The following is a 16,595-nucleotide window of genomic DNA, read 5'->3' as shown; positions in this document are numbered from 1 at the left end:
CTTTCACAATACTAATAAAGTTAGCTGCGTTTTTTCTTGCATGCAACTGGCTGTGGTCTTGGGGGTGACACAGCCTGGGAGACAGATTTGGCTGTCAGGCATCATTCTGGGATTAAATGCCCCACAAGGGCTTTAATGCCCCAATAGCTTTTTGCTCAAGGTGAGGGACATTTAGCTTGCTTATAATTTATAAACAGATAATGAGCTCCAACACAAACGAAAGCATGATGTTAGCATGAAATATACAGTACCATCCCTTAGTGTTGCAATCATTAAAAACATTTGCTCTGATCCACCACGGGATCTGCCGCCTCAGCCATACTGTCAATCTATCATCAATATGTCCACTTTTGTTATGTCGTGATTATGAGATAAGTACGTTGTGATCGACAAAACGAGGGAATACTTTTTTTAAATTCATATGTCCCCCCAGGTCATTCTACTGGCTGCAGTGCAGAAAGAATCCCATATTCTTGAACGTTCCCGAAGTGTACTCCTCAATCCTGTCCGAGGGGTTGGTTAGAACAGAAAGGGACGTTCCAGCCCATGTTTGGAAATGTTTACTCTGGGGCGCTATCTGTCAGACAGAAGCCTCTAGATTGCACTCCAGAGACCATCTAGTAGTGTACCGTAAAGTGTCCATTGGAATTGAATCTGGAGGGAGTTCATTATACTAACTAACCATGGCTCAAGCGAAAATCCACCACGCTAAAATGACTGAAGCGGCTAAAGGCAAATTCAGCAGATCAATGTCTATGGCAGATCGCTCTGGACAACTACTTGAAAGTTTGGACCAGCTGGAAATAAGGTATTTTACAGAAGGCTAGTCTAACGGCATGAATACTGTATGTAACGGTATCAGATTTTTTTTGTCTAGGAACTTTAAGGAATACACACAGTAGCCTATTAGGCTACACAATCTCTCCATGTGCCATGTGACAGCTGTTTTAAACGGATTCTAAACATAGAAAGGGTGACAGTGGAAGAAGGAAGAAAGTTCCCCGAATACATGTGTGCACACTAAAGTGCAGAATATGACCTTATCGTTTATTATCGTCTGGTTTATTTTAATATTTTACGGTGCCAGACTGTATTTATCCTCTAAAATAACAAATTAATAGCCTTATTTAAACAGTAATTAAAAAAACAAATAAACACTGAGAAAGTTGTAGCAATGGGATGATAATATGTTCACAACAGTCTCTGAGTCACGTAGGCCTACACTCACTATATTATATCGAAATATCTCATGACAATGACATCTGTTTTAGGGTGGAGGCTTTACGTGAAGTCGCAACTTCAATGGAACAGGAGAGAGAGTGCTTACTGGATTTGATACAATCCATAAAGAACAGTGAAGAAATGCGCAGCATTTGTGACGGTAGGCTTTGTGTTGTTTGACAGTCATCAGATAACTTCTGCCTGATGACTACTTCATAGGCCTACATTTGGTTGAATTAAAATGGACACTTAACTGGTTGAAATTCTTATTTGAAGGGATAGTTCACGCCAATCAAAGTTTGTCAGATGTTTTTAGATCTAAAAATGGGTCTTGTGTTGAGTCCAAATCCTGTCATATCTTGTGCAAATCCAGCTATATAGCCTACCTCAATCCAAAATGAATGGTAAAGGTAGACACCATGCAATTCTATTCGCTGTTCATCTTTTCCATTCATTTGGGGTGTTGGGGACATAGGCCTATAGCCAATCTACATTTTTGGCATAGACAGGAATTCTTGATATTATAACTGTTAGGTTTTTGTATGTCTGACAAACCTTTACTTTAGAGTCAACTGACCTGTTAACACCTACCTCTGATAGCATGGTCCTATATCTCTCTTTTTCAGGAGAGCGAGAGGAACTATCTTTAACTGCTAATCGTCTTCTGGGTAGGACGCTAACAGTTGAAATCTCAGTGGAAACCATAAGGAACTCCACACAGGAGGATGCGTTACACAAGGCTACCTCTTTGATTGATGAGATTGTAGCAAAGTTGCTTGACGACATGGATGGTGCCAGAAAGCGCCTGATGGCACTGCACGCTGCCTGTGTGACCGAAGCACCACCTGTTCCTATCGATACAAAATTCCAGACGATCGTCATCACCTGCGCCTTGGAAGATCAGAAGAAAATCAAGAGGCGGCTTGAAACTCTGATAAGAAATGTGTATAATGCTGAGAAGAATATAAAGATAATGGATCATCAGAAAGTGGATGACTTAAACAGTGCCAATGGCAAATGATGGCACTCATACTGATTAACCCCCCCCCCTAATAAAAATAGCTAGCAATGCTAACATTAGCTAGCTAAAATCCAGTGGTCTCCCCTTAATCTTAGCTAGCTAGCTAACGTTATACTGCATCTAAAATCAATCTGGTAACATCAAAATGATGACAAAAGGTTTTTCTACGAATTATTTTCCTCCTTTAGAAATGTAATTGTATTTCCAAGCCACAGTAATGCACTTTAGACTAAATCTTAATCGACGCCCAATCAGAAGACATGAGTAGAATGCTGTAGGGCACCTAAAACGAACGCTCAAAACAATATTGAGACGAAACGTGCCACCGATGATACTAACACTAATGTCACATTCAAACCGTGACTACAAATTGCATATCAAATTATTGCACAGTTACATTTTTCTTTTCTGAATGTGAAGTTACCTGCACACTGCCTTATCTAGTTGCAATAAGCACACAGGCTGTCACTCATTTAGGCATTTCAAAATGCATCTAAATTGTTTTTGTTTCATCATCTTAGTATGATCACTTACATCTTAAGTGTCCTTGACATTGGTATCTATTGACACATGTTTTGCTACTCTCAGATCATTACAGTAAACCTGGATTATAGGTCACAACCTTACTCAAAACAGAAGGTTCATATCTTTATGTAGGGATGTGTTTAGGTATGTATATAATTGTGAACAACCACTCCAGAAATAGCCAAAGTAACGGTATCTGTGAGAGCTCTTTGCTGTGGTCACAGACATCATTAGAGACAATGTACTATGTCAATACATCATAAATAGGCATTTCACATGCAGGTGCAAAGTGAGCAACATGCACAGCACATGCATATATGTAATACTAGGCAGTCATTTTAGATGTCCATTAACACACACATTTAGGTTTTTCAAAGCAAGTCACTGATGTTTTGAATAAATATGATTTATGTATTCCACTTGCTGAAAGACATTGTTATTCTACAATCTTTGGGGGATGGTCTCATTGCAATGTTTCTACCTGTAATTCTAACAAACCAAACACAATTGAAAAGGTGGATAAAATAAACAAATATTTTAAGTGTAGCTAATACGTTCCTATTTTTTAATGCTTCATTTAACATTTCACAATAAAACTGTGTACATTAAGATTTACTATCAGCTGTGTGAAAAGTGGAAATTACAGAAAATGTTGAAAACAAATCAAAAGAGATTTTATTTATGCTAGATCACCAAACAGATTTTATTTATGCTAGATCACCATCAAACAGATTTTCAACAAAGCTGCAGGTGCAAGTACTGCATGTGTGGCACACCTTGAGACACTGTTAAATCAAAGTAATAGAAATTAACAAACTAGGTGAGATATACTCTAACTACTACTTTGTGTCACACAATTCTGACAAATTGTAACATTTAGTTAAGTCTTTAGCCTGGTCCCAGGTATATTGTGCTCTTGCCTACTTTAAGCTGACAAACAATGTTTGGCATGGCAATTCCATAAGGAGTTGGAAAGAGAGCAGAAACAGTCTGGCACTCAGGCTAGGTTATCTAGAAACAAACAAAGTTCATGGAAGCAGTATGTAATAAATCAGTAAGCCATCTGCAAAATGTAATAACAAAATGGATTACAGTGATTCTCACAACACCTGAGTGAAAGAGCACTTGACCATATATTATAAGAATGGTAACTGATTTAATTATTAATTCATTAAATGGTCAATATAAACATTGTGTATTTTCAGGAGACAAACATCATTAAAACATCTCATTGTTAAAGTGCCTTTAGTCCATTTGAACAAAATGGAACATTTTTACAAATAGCAACTGTTAAGGGATGGTGTGTGATTTACAATATTTACTAAGCAGGAGTCCTTAAATAAAACTAGTTAAACAAAAATATGTTTAAAGATACACAATGAATGAGAATGTAAACATACATGGACAAGGCTTTGTGGCATTAAACTGTGGTTCCATATTCATTCACTTGAAAAATAAAAAAAAACAAGGCAAGCATGCAAATTTTCATACAACATGTACTGATACCAAAACACAGACTATATACAGTAGAATGTACTTATAACCATGGTGCCATTTTGATTTGTGAATAGTATTAATGGGTAACTAGAAGTTATAATGACGAACACGGTATAAAGAATGAGACGTTCCTTTCTGTCCTACAGTGAAATTAGAGCAGGAATTACTAGTCTTGCCCCAGAAAAGCCATCATATCGGTCAGTGGAAAGAGAACACTATCCAAGCATGAGAAAATGGTGAGAAAATGAAGCCATTACAAAGCTATCCTGTAGTTCTGTTCATAATGTTCAGAACATTCTATCAAGAGACCATTAATTATGAGATCTCTTTTCAATCACACATGAAATTTGATATTTCTTTAAAACAATAAGGTAGTGTTCATTTCTCCCGAAACTAACATATATACTGAACAAAAATATAAAATGCAACATGTCAAAACTGTTGGTCCCATGTTTCATATGCTGAAATAAAACATCCCAGAAATGGTTCATGTGCACAAAAAGCCTACTTCTTTCAAATGTGTTTACATCCCTGTTAGTGAACATTTCTCCGTTGCCAAGACAATCCAAGCACCTGAATGGTGTGAAACATCAAGAAGCTCATTAAAAAGCTTGATCATTACACAGGTGCATCTTGCGCTGGGTACAATAAAAGGCCACTAAAATGTGCAGTTGTTAAACAACGCCACAGAGGTCTTAAGTGTTGAGGGTGCGTGCAATTGATATGCTGACTGCAGGAATGTCCACCAGAACTGTTGCCAGAGAATTGAATGTTAATTTATCTACCATAAGCCACCTCCAACATCATTTTAGAGAATTTAGCAATACGTCCAACCGGCCTCACAACCGCAGACCACGTGTAACCACGCCAGCCCAGGAACTCTACATCCGGCTTCTTCACCTGCGGGATCGTCTGAGACCTGCCACACGGACAGCTGATAAAACTGAGGAGTATTTCTGTCTGTAATAAATCCCTTTTGAGGGGAAAAACAAATTCTGATTGGCTGGGCCTGCCCTCCCAGGCCCACACCCCTGCCCATTCATGTGAAATCCATAGACTAGGGCCCAATTACTATTTCAAATGAATGATTTCCTCATACGAACTGTAACTCAATAGAATAATTGAAATTATTGCATGTTGCGTTTATATGTTTGTTCAGTATAAATGTAACAAATATACATATGAGCACATTAAAGATGTTACAATTGTACCACAGTAGAAACAAACAAAGCACATACAGTTGAAGTAGGAAGTTTACACACACCTTAAAAATACATTTAAACTCAGTTTTTCACAATTCCTGACATTTAATCCTGGTAAAAATTACCTGTCTTAGGTCAGCTAGGATCACCACTTTGTTTTAAGAATGTGAAATGTAAATGTAAATGTAGAATAATACTAGAGAATTTTACCTTATTATTTTAACTAGGCAAGTCAGTTAAGAACACATTCTTATTTTCAATGACAGCCTTGAACGACAGCTGACCTTGTCAACTCGGGGAGTTGAACTTGCAACCTTACTAGTCCAACGCTCTAACCACTAGGCTACGCTGCCGCCCCTGATTTATTTCAGCTTTTATTTCTTTCATCACATTCCCAGTGATGAAGTTTACATACACTCAATTAGTATTTGGTAGCATTGCCTTTAAATTGTTTAACTTGGGTCAAATGTTTCGGGTAGCCTTACACAAGCTTCCCACAAGAACTTGGGCGAATTCTGTCCCATTCCTCCTGACAGACCTGAGTCAGGTTTGAAGGCCTCCTTGCTCGCACATGCTTTTTAGTTCTGCCCACAACTTTTCCATAGGATTGAGGTCAGGGCTTTGTGATGGCCACTGCAATACCTTGACTTTATTGTCCTTAAGCCATATTGCCACAGCTTTGGAAGTATGCTTGGGGTCATTGTCCATTTGGAAGACACATATGCGACCAAGCTTTAACTTCCTGACTGATGTCTTGAGATGTTGCTTCAATATATCCACATAATTTTCCTCCCTCATGATGCCATCTATTTCGTGAATTGCACCAGTCCCTCCTGCAGCAAAGCACCCCCACAACATGATGCTGCCACCCCCATGCTTCACGGTTGGGATGGTTCTTTGGCTTGCAAGCATCCCCCTTTTTCCTCCAAACATAACGATGGTCATTATGGCCAAACAGTTCTATTTTTGTTTCATCAGACCAGAGGACATTTCTCCAAAAGTACAATATTTATCCCCATGTGCAGTTGCAAACCGTAGTCTGTTTTTTTATGGCGGTTTTGGAGTAGTGGCTTCTTCCTTGCTGAGCGGCCTTTCAGGTTATGCCGATATAGGACTTGTTTTACTGTGGATATAGATATTTTTATACCCGTTTCCTCCAGCATCTTCACAAGGTCCTTTGCTGCTGTTCTGGGATTGATTAGCACCTTTCACACCAAAGTACGTTCATCTGTAGGAGACAGAACGCATCTCCTTCCTGAGCGGTATGACGGCTGCGTGGTCCCATGGTGTTTATACTTGAGTACCATTGTTTATACAGATGAACGTGGTACCTTCAGGCATTTGTAAATTGCCCCCAGGGATGAACCAGACTTGTGGAGGTCTACAATTTATTTTCTGAAGTCTTGGCTGATTTCTTGTGATTTTCCCATGATGTCAAGCAAAGAGGCACTGAGTTTGAAGGTAGGCCTTGAAATACATCCACAGGTACACCTCCAATTGACTCAAATGATGTCAATTAGCCTATCAGAAACGTCTAAAGCCATGACATTTTCTGGAATTTTCCAAGCTGTTTAAAGGCACAAACAACTCAGTGCATGTAAACTTCTGACCCACTGGAATTGTGATACAGTGAATTAGTGAAATAATCTGTCTGTAAACAATTGTTGGAAAATGTGTGTCATGCACAAAGTAGATGTCCTAACCAACTTGCCAAAACTATAGTTAACAAGAAATGTGCAGAGTGGTTGAAAAACAGGTTAACGACTCCAACCAAATGTATGTAAACGTCCAACTTCAACTGTATAGGATTTAAATGCTGCAATATGTAAACAATTGTGATTTCTAGTATCCTATATATTGATTGGTATTGTATGTGTAACAAAACACTCTTCACTGGTTCATCCATTCTATAAGATCAGTACATTTTATAATTTTGTCACTCAAGTAGAGAGCTTATTGTGCGAATCTCAAATTTTATTTGGTAATATAAGAGCACATTCTATTGGTCTTTGTTGTAATTCAGTATTCTCATACAACTACCAATCACTCCTACCTTTCACCTTAAAATATGTACATTTCTTTCAACAATAAAAGGAAGTTAAGAAACTATTTGGCACTGTTACGTTTTAGGTAAGTCATTATCTGCAAACATTTTGTTAAACACTTAAAATTCATATAAAAATACCTTTCAGAAAACAATGAACAATTATGTCCAAGTCTTTATCCACAATATACAGCATAGATTGAACCATATTCCATTAATATTTTAAACAAAATATGGTACAAAATAATCAGTATATCTCTTACAATAAACATATTGCACAGATGAACAGTCAAATGCACAAATGGTAATCTGTAAAAATCACATATGAACATACAAAGATGCCTTGTTAGTGAACTAGAATGTAACCCTTCCCTACAACATGTTGAAGGGTGTAAATGGGGAAAACCCTGCAACGCCCAACCTCAATATCCCAAAAGATAAGCTTCAAGAATTCCATTCATGCTACAACATAGGTTTTGGTATCCATTGCAGCCATCAGGAGGACTATTGTTACTTTTGCCATACTGGTGCTTTAGATCTCCCATCTATCCATGCGAATCAAAGGTTAGACTGGATCTGTAAAGATGCTCAACGTCATGATAGGCACAATGTGCAGGTGCAGATTAGATCTAGGTTGAGCTCAAATTGATATAACATACCGTGTTCTATTCAGACTTTGGTCTGTGAAAGAATCTACCCCTATAATACACAACCATTCATCAATCAAGACTCTTTCCCTCACATATGGCAGTCAAAACGTACAGTATTGAAGGGAATGGATTGATTCTAAAGAAGGCTGCAGCTACTGAAGAGGTTTTTGCTCTTCTTGGTCCTCTGTTTGTGGGGCCGCAAGCTGATGATTTCACGGCCATTGCTGGAGTTCTGACTAGATAGGTTACTACTTGTGGTGTTGAAAACGCCTGTTAGGGTAGAGATTTGTAAATTAAGTGACACAACTTTAAAGACTAATTTCTGACACACAAAAGTTACAACAAAACACGTGCAATTTACAGTGTCAAAGTTTACTTTGAGTTGTTCTGAACACTATAAGCCCATGTTCACCATATTGTGAATAAAATTTGCCACGGTAAGCTCACCTGAAAGCACTTTTTACTCCATTTGGTGCATACCAATCAATCAAATGTATTTATAAAGCCCTTTTTACATCATCCGATGTCAAAGTGCTATACAGAAACCCAGCCTAAAACCCCAAAACACATACCAAACTTATGTTTTAATAAAGTACCCTGTGAAAGGCCAATACTGCAAGACTGTATTTTATAATTTAGCTAGTCATGCTGGCAATAGAATACGCTTTCAAATAATGCACCACTATCCCGATTTGTAATTGGACCGATGTTGAGAACGCAGCTAAGCGTTCGAAATAAAAACTTGAAATGGGCTTGCGTTAGTTTCTCCAAAAGCTCTTCCAAACTTATTTAAATTATTAAGTCATATAATGCCATATCAATTGTGAATTTATCTTGCTTATTTAGAATGTGTCTTGCACATACTGTACAATTTATAGGAGCCTAACAATTTTTTCTGGACAAGTGTGAATGTGATGCGTAAAGACCTTTAGTTCTACATGTTAAAGCCAACTAGAACAATGTGGACTGCAAAAACGGCAAACATAATTAGCAAAACTGGATGCATTCTACTGTGAGAACATTCTGTGCCCTCCAGCCAAATTAGAGTTGATTACGCAAATACCTTCAATAGCCTACACAACTTGAGACAACTGCATGCAGTATTAAGCCATGGAGAAAGTTCATTGGCCAAGTGAGTGGTCAAGCCCTCGCAACACCTACAACTTATTTATTCATCAAAACCCAGACCTTTTGTGCCACCGACAGCTATTGCGCCCATGATTCCCGCTGTGAAAATACCCACAACTTGAAAGCACCATGTGGCTGTGCTAAAATAGAGCCCGGAGACAGACATCTTACTTTTTTTGTCCTATGTTGTATGAACCCTACATTTTGCATGAAAGTTGTCGTCATGTTACTGAATGTCATGGACAAATGAGAAATGTACAGTAAATATAAAATGCAAAAGTTATGCATAAATGTGTCTTCATTTTATTATTTTCTTGGTAAGAACCATTTCAATGTGGGCATGTCCATGTACAATTTCCACGAGTGTAAGGTTTTAATGTTGTTGGTGGGAAAAAAAGAGCCAAAACACTAACTATCATTGCAGAACTAGCAGTACGACACAAAATCCCTCTGTGGCCTTGTACAAATCAATCCCAGAGGTCTGGACTAACTGACATGGTTATCAGGATGCTTACCAATTTTATTGCCTGCTGTATGCACTGCCTCGGGCTCCTCTGCTGTTTGCCGCTTGAGTCGCTGCAGATACTTATCTGCTAGGTATTTGAAAACTGAAAAGAAGAAATGGTAGAAAAATCAAATGTAAAAAACTTGGTGATTCCCATTGCATCCTTCCTAACAGTTATTTTAACTGGTTAGTTGAACACAATTTCTGTATCTCACCTTCATTGACATTGAGGTCCTCCTTTACAGAGGTTCTATAAAACCTCAACTTGAGCTTCTTGGCCAGACCTTCTGCCTCCTCACTATAGTACCAGGAGAAAAAGAGCAAGGATTACTGATCAATTCTGCTATACTTGAAATATCAGAATATCTAATTAAGATGTTTGTTCTACAAGCCATGCATCTTATACAACAAGCCAAGTCCAAGAAGGGAAATTGGTCTTACTTTTTGATCATCGTGTCATCCAGAAGGTCAATCTTGTTCTGCACCAGGACAGTGGGGATGTCTCCCACCTCTAGCTCCACCTTCTCCCACCAGCTGCCGACCGCCTCGAACGAGTCCCTGTCGGTGGTGGAGAAGACCAGAACACACGCCTGGGCACCTGAAACACATACAAAGACCAGCTGTCACCACAATGCTGGATCTTCACAGCGCGCACATACGCTTTCAAATCAAATAACTGATTTGTATATATAAAAACTCAGCAAAAAAAAAGAAACGTCCTCTCACTGTCAACTGCCTTTATTTTCAGCAAACTTAATAAGTGTAAATATTTGTATGAACATAACAAGATTCACCAACTGAGACATAAACTGAACAAGTTCCACAGACGTGACTAACAGAAATTTAATGTGTCCCTGAACAAAGAGGGGGTCAAAATCAAAAGCAACAGTCAGTATCTGGTGTGGCCACCAGCTGCACTAAGTACTGCAATGCATCTCCTCCTCATGGACCGCACCAGATTTGCCAGTTCTGCTGTGAGATGTTACCCCACTCTTTCACCAAAGCACCTGCAGGTTCCCAGACATTTCCGAGGGAATGGCCCTAGCCCTCACCCTCCAATCCAACAGGTCCCAGACGTGCTCAATGGGATTGAGATCCGGGCTCTTCGCTGACCATGGCAGAACACTGACATTCCTGTCTTGCAGGAAATCACGCACAGAACGAGCAGTATGGCTGGTAGCATTGTCTTGCTGGAGGGTCACATCTGGATGAGCCTACAGGAAGGGTACCACACGAGGGAGGAGGATGTCTTCCCTGTAACGCACAGCGTTGAGATTGCCTGCAACAACAAGCTCAGACCTATGACACACCGCCCCAGACCATGACGGACCCATCACCTCCAAAATCGATCCTGCTCCAGAGTACAGGCCTCGGTGTAACGCTCATTTCTTCGACGATAAACGCGAATCCGACCATCACCCCTGGTGAGACAAAGGGCTTGTCGGTGAAGAGCACTTTTTGCCAGTCCTGTCTGGTCCAGCGACAGTGAGTTTGTGCCCATAGGAGACGACGTTGCCAGTGATGTCTGGTGAGAACCTACAAGCCCTCAGTCCAGCCTTTCTCAGCCTATTGCGGACAGTCTGAGCACCGATGGAGGGATTGTGCGTTCCTGGTGTAACTCGGGCAGTTGTTGTTGCCATCTTGTACCTGTCCCGTAGGTGTGATGTTTGGACGTACTGATCCTGTGCAGGTATTGTTACACGTGGTCTGCCACTGCGAGGACAATCAGCTGTCCGTCCTGTCTCCCTGTAGCGCTGTCTTAGGCATCTCACAGTACGGACATGGCAATTTATTGCCCTGGCCACATCTGCAGCCCTAATGCCTCCTTGCAGCATGCCTAAGGCACGTTCACGCAGATAAGCAGGGACCCTGGGCCTCTTTCTTTGTGTTTTTCAGTGTCAGTAGAAAGGCCTCTTTAGTGTCCTAAGTTTTCATAACAGTGACCTTAATTGCCTACCATCTTGGCACCTTTGCCTACCGTCTGGACAGCTGTTAGTGTCTTAACGACCGTTTCACAGGTGTATGTTCATTAATTGTTTATGGTTCCTTGAACAAGCATGGAAAACGGTGTTTAAACCCTTTACAATGAAGATCTGTGAAGTTATTTGGATTTTTACGAATTATTTTTGAAAAACAGTGTCCTGAAAAAGGGACTTTTTTTAATGTATTATTTCTATTGTTCAATTTCCACACACCCCAGTTTGTATTTGTTGTGTTCTTTTCCCCCCAGAAATAAAATCTGGACATAATGGTGCAGTTCAATAGCTAAAACCACACTGAAAAATGACCTGTCTGACAGACCCAGTGAAGGAGTATCATGTCCTTCCCTGTGAGTGAGGAGTCTTACCGCGGTAGTAGGCCTTGGTGATGGCATCAAACTCTTCCTGCCCTGCTGTGTCCCACAACATCAATCTCACATCTTCATCATTCACTCTGGAAAAGGAACAGAAAAGGGATTTTAAATACTTTGTATTGTGTGTATATATATTTCTAGTTGGCTGTCATACCTGATACTACTCATACAACAGTTACGCGCTAGAGGAGGGATAGTGTACCCACACCTTTATTGCCGTATAAACACAATTTAAGCTTTCAGTGAGCGCACCTTCATCTGGCTATTTTGCCTCTATTATTCAATGCAGTTAGAGTTCTCTCTGGCATTTCCTGAGAATAACTATGCCTCCTCATACATCTGGGCACTGCATGTCCATTATCTGTGACCAAAGCCATTGTCCTGCCTTATTCATAAACAGCTGAATGAAATACCGCTTGACACTCTACATTTGAGTTATGGGTTTGCTTCACATCTGTTAAGCATAAAAATAAGGAAAATAGACTTACTGGAATGATAAGGATAATGAGTAGTTTTGGGAAGCACTTTTTTTGCGTTAGGCCAAAACCTTAAAAAGGTCTTTCTTGAGCCAAAACACAGTTACCTAAAACACAGTTAGACATGGATGCCAGGGATCTCTTATAAAATAAAAATCCTTATTTAACCTGTCCTCCCCTTCATCTACACTGATTGGAGTGGATTTAACATGTGACAACAATAAGGGACCATAGCTTTCACTTTGATTCACCTGTTCAATCTATGTCATGGAAAGAGCAGGTGTTCTCAATGTTTTGTATACTCAGTTTATTTGTAAGACACACTGCCAATAGAAAATCTCCTTACAGTATCTGCCTCTCCAGGAAGTCCACACCGATGGTCTTCTTGTAGTCCTTGGTGAAGATGCCCTTGCAGTAGCGCTGGATCATGCTGGACTTCCCCACCGCACCATTGCCCACCACCACCACCTTGATGGCCACTTCCATGTCCTCCTCCAACATGACTATGTCTTGCTGGGTTTTCTTAACACTTCAAGGCAGTCTGGTGTTACTTCAGAGGGGCTGGCACTGTATCAGTTAGACACCTCCTGATAGAGACACAACGACACAAACTTATGTTTTACATATTGATAAACCTGACTTAAGGTCTTACCATTGTTATTTTCTCTGCACAAAACCTGCGTCGTTCTGCAGCTCCAACATCCAAGTTATAGTCTCGCTGACTGACGAGCCTAGCCCACATAAAAACATCCTTTTGTTTGTTCAGCAATATGATGTACTTTGTTTAGCTGAGGAGAACACTTTCTACCTCACTGCTCCTCAGTCTTCCCATAAAACCATCACTTGCTGGCCCTCCGGTCTGCTGTTTTACAGCGGAGTGTAAATATTAGCCATTTTAGTCTTTTAGCAAACGCTCTTATCCAGAGTTACTTACAGTAACGAGTGCATACATTTCCAGGCTGCAGCCCTCTGAGGTAACGTCAGCTGATGGATTCCTCATCCTTACATGGTACAGTCAGCTTCTCTTAGCTCAGTCACTGCCTCGATCTTTCTGCTCCCACACACTTTTCCATTAGGTAGCTGGCTGGCTGCCTGGACCTGGCTGCCTGGACCTGGCTGGGATTCAAGTGTTGGGGTCATGATGCTCCAGATGACTAGGCTATGCTGTCTTATGGGAACTGACAATTTAGCTAAATCCCATATCTCCTGGATATGAGCAGGCAAACATCCCCACCGCAGCCCAAACCCCTTGCCTGGTAATGTGATAAACAAAGTATCAACTTTGTAGCAAAATAATACCAGAGGCTAGTGCTATGGGCCTATCACTATCAGTGACCTTAAGTCCAAACAAAACATTTTATTCACAAAGTGAAAAGCTCTGGTTTGACTTAACCTCAACAGACTATGCAAGGAATGTGTTGCTGATCTATCTGTCTAGGGTTCCACGGCACACAAAGCCAAGGTGGGCCTTTTTCCTGAGTTTAAACACTCAGAGCTGTTTGTTATCCTCAGCTAGTCTTATTCATAAAATGGATGAGCCGAAACACAAAACCCACTGTAAACAGGCTGGCGTCTCAACCACAATGAAACCACTACCTTGACACCTATTAATCAAGCCATGTCCTTGTGTAACCTAAACTGAAAACAAGTACAACTTATACAAACATGGAATATTCTAAGTAGATGTGGCTACTAGGCGACTGGAATGACCACAGATTGAGTTACAAAGTAGAGCCTCTCCCGCAACATCTCATCAAAGGTAACTGAATACAGTGCTGGCTGTAACTTAGCTGCATGCAAAGACACGTCAGCTTAATTTACCATTCGCTCAGATTTCACAAACTCTGTTTTAGTGACATGCACTTAAAGGAATTCTGCTCAAATTCAGCAGATGCAGCAAACCTTGGAAGAACTGGATGTTTCACTGTACAAAAACATATTATCTTACATGGACTCTTCACATATGCTCTGATTGGATAGATTTAGCATAAAATAAAACATTGGTCTTAGAGGACCGTGTTGGTATGTCTAGGCCTACCTGTAGACTGCATAGTTAGATTGTCAGGCTAGTAACTTTGAAGGAACAAACTGGTAACCAGGCATTCATCCACAGTACTTGTGTAAACACTCCATTATTAAGAAGGTTACAATGGCCCACTTTAAATTGGAAGACAGTTAATTGACAAATTGCTGAACATGAACAGCAGGTGCTGAAGAGGTTCACTTCAGAATGGCACTACTAACGCATTTACACCACTAGACAACATCTAGCTACAGTTCGTACGCCAGATATGTGATAACTATGTATCCATTACTGGGCGTTACAGGTTAGATTATACCAAACGCTGCCATATATTTGTATCTTATAAATGTCCGTGTCCAGATGCAGGTGGTTCTACAAAAAAACTGAGAAATATATTAAATACATGTTTGTACCTGTAACGCCCAGTAAAGGAAACATAGTTATCACATGTCTGGCGTATAAACTGTAGCAAGACATCACCCGGGAATTCTGCATACAGTAAGCCGAGAGAGGATGGGGCATATTGCAGCGGTTTAGGACTTGCTGAACAGTGTTAGAAAAAGTTGTCTTTTTTAAATCCACTAAATAAATGTCAGATTCATGCAAACTCATAATTTTACATTTAACGTTAATAGCTAGCTAGTATTTGTGTTATTTGTTCGGAGGCTGTCCAAAGATTGATACACATTCTCCCTTATGAAGAACATGGAAACAAAGAATATCTGAGACAACAATTGTATCATTTCGAGTGATAAACTCATAACATTGTTTATCTTACCTGCATTACAGTTACATGACTGTGCGACTCTTGTCTTCCAGATACAAACGTCCTTATTATACCTCAGTGGCTGCAACAGGACTAAAATAGAATTGCTGCGCAATGAAAGATAATAAATAACGTTTTTTTCCTGGACCAAAATAAATATAAGTTATAATGAAAACTGTACCATAGTAACAAGCAAATATTTGTAACAATTTGAAACGCAAATTTAGCTAGCTATCTAAACTAAAGAACGATGGATTGTTCGGCCTCCACGTTCAGCTAATATTAGCTAGCACGTCTCCCTGGAGTACTATAGCATCTAGCTGGGCTTGCTAGCACTTTAACGTTAGACAATGTCACAAGTCATTCAACAATACCTAGCGAAAACTATCACGATGTTGACACAACAAGAGGAGCTAAATATCAACGCGTTTCATCTATGTAACAAGTCATCTAATTCTATTTCACAAAGCGACTATTTGTAATCAAGACATTTTAGCTGCCTCGGCTCTCCCACAAACTGCAAGTTACCACAGCCACAAAGTCATTATTATGGATAAACCCCGCCTATTTCTAAAATTGATATTCATAAAATCAGATGTTAAACCTAACCCTAACCACACTGCTCACCTTATACACATCCCTAACCTTAAATTAAGACCAAAAAGCTAATTTGAGTTTCCATGCATTTTTACGATATAGTCATTTTTTACTTTGTGGCTGGGTTACTAGTGACAACCCACAACTGCAGTCCGGTTGCTATAAACGCTTTTGGTTTCCGGGCGCAATAGAAGATCCACAGTTAACTGCAACTGTCTTCTGTCCCTGGGTCAGTTTCTGAAATGCAAAAGGTGTAAAATACACATCCTAGCTGATTTCGAGTCTGTTTGTGGACAGGTTGTGTCGTGATTACTCAAATTACTTCACAGATTGTGTGACTACTCCCCCCCAAACACTGATCAATGGTCAGTTTCCCTAGTTATATTTTTCTATCCACCTCCGAGTTTCCGGGAAGGGTGTTCTGATCCTAGATAGGTGGTTAGAGGTGGGAAAATGTAATGAGAGACTGAGTCGGCGTAAAGCTGAAGCAGAAAAAAAGTAAGATGAAGCATCGGTTTAGAAAGTTTTTTTCACCACCAAATATGGTAGTGAGAGAAAGTCTAGTCGCGGGTTGTGGGAGAGTATGA

The 16,595-nt window shown here is 40.0% G+C and overlaps 2 protein-coding genes across 10 annotated transcripts; one reads left to right on the top strand and one right to left on the bottom strand.

Moving 5' to 3' along the window:
- The first annotated feature begins 499 nt into the window (after positions 1 to 499).
- On the top strand, positions 500 to 4,766 carry LOC110502685 (BAG cochaperone 2). Its single transcript, XM_021580913.3, has 3 exons — positions 500 to 808; positions 1,272 to 1,381; positions 1,848 to 4,766. The coding sequence occupies exons 1-3, from the start codon at positions 684 to 686 to the stop codon at positions 2,240 to 2,242; spliced, it is 630 nt and encodes a 209-aa protein (XP_021436588.2). The 5' UTR covers positions 500 to 683; the 3' UTR covers positions 2,243 to 4,766.
- Positions 3,441 to 16,340, bottom strand: LOC110502684 (ras-related protein Rab-23). Of its 9 annotated transcripts, none has more exons than XM_090217224.1 (9): positions 16,039 to 16,181; positions 15,424 to 15,518; positions 13,557 to 13,738; positions 12,969 to 13,209; positions 12,141 to 12,226; positions 10,235 to 10,391; positions 10,009 to 10,091; positions 9,804 to 9,896; positions 3,441 to 8,430 (listed from the first exon to the last, which is right to left on the bottom strand). In XM_090217224.1, exons 4-9 carry the CDS (start codon positions 13,121 to 13,123, stop codon positions 8,297 to 8,299), a joined length of 708 nt encoding a protein of 235 aa, XP_090073350.1. In that variant the 5' UTR covers positions 13,124 to 13,209; positions 13,557 to 13,738; positions 15,424 to 15,518; positions 16,039 to 16,181; the 3' UTR covers positions 3,441 to 8,296. The 9 variants fall into 9 exon arrangements, with proteins under 9 accessions (XP_090073350.1, XP_090073349.1, XP_090073352.1 ...); XM_090217223.1 differs by lacking the exon at positions 16,039 to 16,181 and adding an exon at positions 15,786 to 15,967; XM_090217226.1 differs by lacking the exon at positions 13,557 to 13,738 and having other exon boundaries at positions 16,039 to 16,340.
- Between the last annotated feature and the right edge of the window lie 255 nt (positions 16,341 to 16,595).

This window comes from Oncorhynchus mykiss, chromosome 23 (assembly GCF_057628025.1).
Source record: "Oncorhynchus mykiss isolate SJ-2025 chromosome 23, ASM5762802v1, whole genome shotgun sequence".
NCBI lineage: Eukaryota > Metazoa > Chordata > Actinopteri > Salmoniformes > Salmonidae > Oncorhynchus > Oncorhynchus mykiss.
The sequence above is the reverse complement of the archived record's forward strand: the minus strand, read 5'-3'. Positions and strand labels throughout refer to the sequence as shown.